The following is an 8,063-nucleotide window of genomic DNA, read 5'->3' as shown; positions in this document are numbered from 1 at the left end:
GTGTGTCTAGGTGCAAATCACTGACAGCACTTGCCCCTACAGCCTGTTCAGAGGCTACACGGGGGAGCTTTGTCTTTGTAGGTGCAAGTCACTGACAGCACTTGCCCCGGCGGTGTGTTAGAGGCTACCTGGGGTGTCTTTGTCTGTGTAGGTGCAAGTCACTGACAGCACTTGCCCCGGCGGTGTGTTAGAGGCTACCTGGGGTGTCTTTGTCTCTGCTAGAAGGCGCACAAGGGGCGGCTGGTGATTGGTGAGCACGGCAGCCACACAGCCTGCCGCTCCGGTGAGCAGACTGCCAAACTGTCCACTCATTCACTCATTCATTCACCCATTCATTCACTCACTCACTCACTCATTCACTCACTCACTCATTCACTCATTCACTCACTCATTCACCCATTCATTCACCCATTCATTCACTCATTCACTCACTCATTCACCCATTCATTCACTCACTCATTCACTCACTCACTCATTCACTCACTCACTCATTCACTCACTCATTCACCCATTCATTCACTCAGTCATTCACTCACTCATTTACTCATTCACTCACTCATTCACTCACTCATTCACTCACTCACTCATTCACTCACTCATTCATTCACTCATTCACCCATTCATTCACTCATTCATTCACTAATTCATTCACTCACTCACTCATTCACTCACTCATTCACCCATTCATTCACTCACTCATTCACTCACTCACTCATTCACTCACTCACTCATTCACTCACTCATTCACTCACTCATTCATTCACTCACTCATTCACTAATTCATTCACTCACTCACTCATTCACTCACTCATTCACCCATTCATTCACTCACTCATTCACTCACTCACTCATTCACTCACTCACTCATTCACTCACTCATTCACCCATTCATTCACTCATTCATTCACTCACTCATTCACTCATTAATTCACTCACTCATTCACTAATTCATTCACTCATTCACTCACTCATTCACTCACTCATTTACTCATTCATTCACTCATTCATTCACTCATTAATTCACTCACTCATTCACTCACTAATTCATTCACTCACTCATTCACTCACTCATTCATTCATTCACTCATTCACTCACTCATTCACTCACTCATTCACTCATTCACTCATTCACTCACTCATTTACTCATTCACTCACTCATTCACCCATTCATTCACTCACTCATTAACTCACTCACTCACTCATTCACTCACTCATTCACCCATTCATTCACTCAGTCATTCACTCACTCATTTACTCATTCACTCACTCATTCACTCACTCATTCATTCACTCACTCATTCACTCATTAATTCACTCACTCATTCACTAATTCATTCACTCATTCACTCACTCATTCACTCACTCATTCACTCACTAATTCATTCACTCATTAATTCACTCACTCATTCACTCACTCATTCATTCATTCACTCATTCACTCACTCATTCACTCACTCATTCACCCACTCACTCATTCACTCATTCACCCACTCACTCATTCACTCATTAATTCATTCACCCACTCATTCATTCATTCACCCACTCACTCATTCACCCACTCATCCACTCACTCATTCACTCACTCATTCATTCACCCACTCACTTACTCACTCATTCACCCACTCACTCATTCACCCACTCACTCATTCACCCACTCACTCATTCACCCACTCACTCATTCACCCACTCACTCATTCACCCACTCACTCATTCACCCACTCACTCGTTCACCCACTCACTCATTCACCCACTCACTCGTTCCCAAGCCCACCCACTCATTCACCCACTCACTCATTCACTCACTCATTCGCCCACCCACTCATTCGCCTACTCACTCATTCACTCACTCATTCACCCACTCACTCATTCACCCACTCACTCATTCACCCACTCATTCACCCACCCATTTCATTCACGCACTCATCCACTCACCCACTCTTTCACCCACCCACTCATTCACCCACTTACCCACTCATTTGCCCACTCATTCATTCACGCACTCATTCACCCGCTCATTCGCCCACCCATTCATTTACCCACCAATTTCATTCACACACTCATTCGCCCACCCACTCATTTACCCACCCACTCATTCACCTACCCACTAATTCACCTACCCACTCATTCACCTACCCACTCATTTGCCCACCCATTCATTCACCCACTCACTCATTCACTCACTCATTCGCCCACTCACTCATTCGCCTACTCACTCATTCAACCTACCCACTCATTCACGCACTCATTCACCCACTTACTCATTCACCTACCCACTCATTCACCTACCCACTCATTCACCTACCCACTTATTCACTCACTCATTCACCTACCCACTCATTCGCCCACCCATTCATTCACCCACTCACTCATTCACTCACTCATTCGCCCACCCACTCATTCGCCTACTCACTCATTTACTAAATCATTCACTAAATCATTCATCCACTCTGTGTGTGTGTCTATAGGTCTCTATAGGGTTTATATATGTCTATGGGGTCTCTATAGGGTTTCTGTGTGTCTATAGGGTTTATGTATGTCTATGGGGTCTCTATAGGGTATGTGTGGGTCTATAGGGTTTATGTATGTCTATGGGGTCTCTATAGGATCTGTGTGTCTATAGGGTCTCTATAGGGTCTCTATAGGGTCTGTGTGTGTCTATAGGGTTTATGTATGTCTATGGGGTCTCTATAGGGTCTGTGTGTGTATCTATAGGGTTTATGTATGTCTATGGGGTCTCTATAGGGTCTGTGTGTGTGTGTCTATAGGGCTTATGTGTGTCTGTAGGGTCTGTATAGGGTCTGTGTGTGTGTAGGGTCTCTATGGGGTCTCTATAGGGTCTGTGTGTGTCTATAGGGTGTATGTATGTCTATGGGGTTTCTATAGGGTCTGTGTGTGTGTCTATAGGGTTTATGTGTGTCTGTAGGGTCTGTATAGGGTCTGGGTGTGTGTAGGGTCTCTATGGGGTCTCTATAGGGTCTGTGTGTCTATAGGGGAGGAGGAGGGCAATATGATCGCAGCGTGGGAGACATACACTCTGTGTGTGTGTGTCTGTAGGGTGTCTATAGGGTCTGTGTGTGTGTGTCTATAGGGTGTCTATGGGGTCTGTGTGTGTCTGTAGGATCTCTATAGGGTCTGTGTGTGTGTCTATAGGGTCTCTATAGGGTCTGTGCGTGTGTCTATAGGGGAGGAGGAGGGCAGAATGAGGGAGGCGCTGGAGAGGCAATATGATCGCAGCGTGGGAGACATACACTCTGTGTGTGTGTGTCTGTAGGGTCTCTATAGGGTCTCTATAGGGTCTGTGTGTCTATAGGGTCTCTATAGGGTCTGTGTGTCTATAGGGGAGGAGGAGGGCAGAATAAGGGAGGCGCTGGAGAGGCAATATGATCGCAGCGTGGGAGACATACACTCTGTGTGTGTGTGTCTGTAGGGTCTCTATAGGGTCTCTATAGGGTCTGTGTGTCTATAGGGTCTCTATAGGGTCTGTGTGTCTATAGGGGAGGAGGAGGGCAGAATGAGGGAGGCGCTGGAGAGGCAATATGATCGCAGCGTGGGAGACATACACTCTGTGTGTGTGTGTCTGTAGGGTCTCTATAGGGTCTCTATAGGGTCTGTGTGTCTATAGGGTCTCTATAGGGTCTGTGTGTCTATAGGGGAGGAGGAGGGCAGAATAAGGGAGGCGCTGGAGAGGCAATATGATCGCAGCGTGGGAGACATACACTCTGTGTGTGTGTGTCTGTAGGGTCTCTATAGGGTCTGTGTGTCTATAGGGTCTCTATAGGGTCTGTGTGTCTATAGGGGAGGAGGAGGGCAGAATGAGGGAGGCGCTGGAGAGGCAATATGATCGCAGCGTGGGAGACATACACTCTGTGTGTGTGTGTCTGTAGGGTCTCTATAGGGTCTCTATAGGGTCTGTGTGTCTATAGGGTCTCTATAGGGTCTGTGTGTCTATAGGGGAGGAGGAGGGCAGAATGAGGGAGGCGCTGGAGAGGCAATATGATCGCAGCGTGGGAGACATACACTCTGTGTGTGTGTGTCTGTAGGGGTCTCTATAGGGTCTCTATAGGGTCTGTGTGTCTATAGGGTCTCTATAGGGTCTGTGTGTCTATAGGGGAGGAGGAGGGCAGAATGAGGGAGGCGCTGGAGAGGCAATATGATCGCAGCGTGGGAGACATACACTCTGTGTGTGTGTGTCTGTAGGGTCTCTATAGGGTCTCTATAGGGTCTGTGTGTCTATAGGGTCTCTATAGGGTCTGTGTGTCTATAGGGGAGGAGGAGGGCAGAATAAGGGAGGCGCTGGAGAGGCAATATGATCGCAGCGTGGGAGACATACACTCTGTGTGTGTGTGTCTGTAGGGTCTCTATAGGGTTTGTGTGTCTATAGGGTCTCTATAGGGTCTGTGTGTCTATAGGGGAGGAGGAGGGCAGAATGAGGGAGGCGGTGGAGAGGCAATATGATCGCAGCGTGGGAGACATACACTCTGTGTGTGTGTGTCTGTAGGGTCTCTATAGGGTCTCTATAGGGTCTGTGTGTCTATAGGGTCTCTATAGGGTCTGTGTGTCTATAGGGGAGGAGGAGGGCAGAATGAGGGAGGCGCTGGAGAGGCAATATGATCGCAGCGTGGGAGACATACACTCTGTGTGTGTGTGTCTGTAGGGTCTCTATAGGGTCTCTATAGGGTCTGTGTGTCTATAGGGTCTCTATAGGGTCTGTGTGTCTATAGGGGAGGAGGAGGGCAGAATAAGGGAGGCGCTGGAGAGGCAATATGATCGCAGCGTGGGAGACATACACTCTGTGTGTGTGTGTTTGTAGGGTCTCTATAGGGTCTCTATAGGGTCTGTGTGTCTATAGGGTCTCTATAGGGTCTGTGTGTCTATAGGGGAGGAGGAGGGCAGAATGAGGGAGGCGCTGGAGAGGCAATATGATCGCAGCGTGGGAGACATACACTCTGTGTGTGTGTGTCTGTAGGGTCTCTATAGGGTCTCTATAGGGTCTGTGTGTCTATAGGGTCTCTATAGGGTCTGTGTGTCTATAGGGGAGGAGGAGGGCAGAATAAGGGAGGCGCTGGAGAGGCAATATGATCGCAGCGTGGGAGACATACACTCTGTGTGTGTGTGTCTGTAGGGTCTCTATAGGGTCTCTATAGGGTCTGTGTGTCTATAGGGTCTCTATAGGGTCTGTGTGTCTATAGGGGAGGAGGAGGGCAGAATGAGGGAGGCGCTGGAGAGGCAATATGATCGCAGCGTGGGAGACATACACTCTGTGTGTGTGTGTCTGTAGGGTCTCTATAGGGTCTCTATAGGGTCTGTGTGTCTATAGGGTCTCTATAGGGTCTGTGTGTCTATAGGGGAGGAGGAGGGCAGAATGAGGGAGGCGCTGGAGAGGCAATATGATCGCAGCGTGGGAGACATACACTCTGTGTGTGTGTGTCTGTAGGGTCTCTATAGGGTCTCTATAGGGTCTGTGTGTCTATAGGGTCTCTATAGGGTCTGTGTGTCTATAGGGGAGGAGGAGGGCAGAATGAGGGAGGCGCTGGAGAGGCAATATGATCGCAGCGTGGGAGACAAGATCTCTGGCAGACATCGACGGCACTGCGGTCTGGGATACGCTGACGTGAGCACGCATCGACAACAACATCATCAACATCAACATCATCGTCAACAACATCATCAACAACATCGTCAACAACATCATCAACATCGTCAACATCGTCAACATCATTGTCATCACATCGCCAACATCATCAACATCATCAACATCGTCAACATCATCAACGTCAACATCATCAACATCATCACATCGTCATCATCGTCGTCATCATCATCATTACAGCGTCGTCATCATCATCGTCGTCATCATCGTCATCATCATCATCATTACAGCGTCGTCATCATCATCATCGTCATCATCGTCATCATCGTCATCATCGTCATCATCATCGTCATCATCGTCATCATCGTCATCATCATCATCGTCGTCATCATCGTCATCATCGTCATCATCGTCGTCATCATCGTCATCGTCATCATCATCGTCACAGTATCATCATCATCAGAGCGTCATCTGATGACGATGAAACTAGGGTTCAATAAAGTTACCCCTCCCCCCCTGTCACCCCTCCACTCCACTCCCCCTATCCCCATCCCCCTACCACCCCTCCCTCTACCCCCCATCCCCCCAACCCCCCCTCCCCCCATCCCCCTCCCCCCATCCCCCTACCACTCCTCCCTCTACCCCCCATCCCCCCAACCCCCCCCTCCCCCCATCCCCCTCCCCCCATCCCCCTCCCCCCATCCCCCTACCACCCCTCCCTCTACCCCCCATCCCCCCAACCCCCCCTCCCCCCATCCCCCTCCCCCCATCCCCCTCCCCCCATCCCCCTACCACCCCTCCCTCTACCCCCCCTCCCCCAACCCCCCCTCCCCCCAACCCCCCATCCCCCTCCCCCCATCCCCCTACCACCCCTCCCTCTACCCCCCCTCCCCCTACCCCCATCCCCCCCCTCCCCCCATCCCCCAACCCCCCCCTCCCCCCCTCCCCCAACCCCTCCTCCCCCCCTCCCCCCACTCCCCCCTCCCCCCATCCCCCCTCCCCCTCCCCCCATCCCCCCACTCCCCCATCCCCCCTCCCCCTACCCCCACTCCCCCTACCCCCCTACCACCCCTCCCCCCACTCCCTCTACCCCCCTACCCCAACTCACCCCCCCCACTCCCCCTCCCCTAGGCCGACGTCGCCCCCCTGAACGCCCCGGCGCCCGAGGTCACGACCCCGAGCCCCGTGCCCTCCAGCCCCCCGCGACCCCGTGACCCGGCCCCGCCCCCCCCGGCCGACCTTTCGGGGTCACCGCAGCCGCAGGTCAAAGTCGGTGACCCCGACGGGAAGAACGGGGGCGGCGTGCGGACCATCTACAAGATGGCCTTCGTGAAACCATCATCGTCGTCATCATCATCATCAACCTCCACCTTCTCCACCTCTTCAGTTTAACACCACGGGGGGGGGCGGGGGGGGGCAGGGGGTGGGGGGTGTCGGGGGGGGGGGGCTCCTCGCAAGTTCAAACGTCGGTTCCGAACGCGTTGTACGGCGTGGACGCTAAACACAAGATGTATCATCTCCTGGAGATGTAGATGCCGCTGGTTCTTCATCTCCTGGAGATGGTGATGCCGCTGGTTCTTCATCTCCTGGAGATGTAGATGCCGCTGGTTCTTTACGTTCTTGAGATGTAGATGCCGCTGGTTCTTCATCTCCTGGAGATGTAGATGCCGCTGGTTCTTCACGTTCTGCAGATGTAGATGCCGCTGGTTATTAATCTTCTGTAGATGTAGATGCCACTGGTTCTTCACGTTCTGCAGATGCAGATGTAGATGCCACTGGTTCATCACATTCTGCAGATGCCACTGGTTCTTCACGTTCTGTAGATGCAGATGTAGATGCCACTGGTTCTTCACGTTCTGCAGATGTAGATGCCACTGGTTCTTCACGTTCTGCAGATGTAGATGACACTGGTTCTTCACGTTCTGTAGATGCAGATGTAGATGCCACTGGTTCTTCACCTTCTGCAGATTTCGATGCCACTGGTTCTTGACGTTCTGTAGATGCAGATGTAGATGCCACTGGTTATTCACGTTCTGCAGATGTAGATGCCACTGGTTATTCACGTTCTGTAGATGCAGATGTAGATGCCACTGGTTATTCACGTTCTGCAGATGTAGATGCCACTGGTTCTTCACGTTCTGCAGATGTAGATGACACTGGTTCTTCACGTTCTGTAGATGTAGATGCCACTGGTTCTTCACGTTCTGTAGATGTAGATGCCACCGGTTCTTCACCTTCTACAGATGTAGATGCCACTGGTTTTTCACATTCTGCAGATGTAGATGCCACTGGTTCTTCACGTTCTGCAGATGTAGATGCCACTGGTTCTTCACGTTCTGCAGATGTAGATGCCACTGGTTCTTCATGTTCTGCAGATGTAGATGCCACTGGTTCTTCACGCTCTGTAGATGTAGATGCCACTGGTTCTTCACGTTCTGCAGATGTAGATGCCACTGGTTCTTCACGTTCTGC

General features: G+C 51.0%; 1 protein-coding gene across 2 annotated transcripts; it reads left to right on the top strand.

Annotated features, from left to right (window-relative positions):
- Positions 1–6: 6 nt before the first annotated feature.
- C48H11orf58 (chromosome 48 C11orf58 homolog) lies at positions 7–7,016 on the top strand. Of its 2 annotated transcripts, XM_078615657.1 has the most exons (3): positions 7–283; positions 5,503–5,612; positions 6,723–7,016. In XM_078615657.1, the coding sequence occupies exons 2-3, from the start codon at positions 5,520–5,522 to the stop codon at positions 6,981–6,983; spliced, it is 354 nt and encodes a 117-aa protein (XP_078471783.1). In that variant the 5' UTR covers positions 7–283; positions 5,503–5,519; the 3' UTR covers positions 6,984–7,016. The 2 variants fall into 2 exon arrangements, 1 of the variants encoding a protein (XP_078471783.1); XR_013588386.1 differs by lacking the exons at positions 5,503–5,612; positions 6,723–7,016 and adding an exon at positions 3,184–4,032.
- The last annotated feature ends 1,047 nt before the right edge of the window (positions 7,017–8,063 follow it).

This window comes from Lampetra planeri, chromosome 48 (assembly GCF_965212315.1).
Source record: "Lampetra planeri chromosome 48, kcLamPlan1.2.h2, whole genome shotgun sequence".
Lineage (NCBI taxonomy): Eukaryota > Metazoa > Chordata > Hyperoartia > Petromyzontiformes > Petromyzontidae > Lampetra > Lampetra planeri.
Note: the sequence above shows the minus strand (reverse complement) of the source record. Positions and strands in the feature narration are given on the sequence as shown.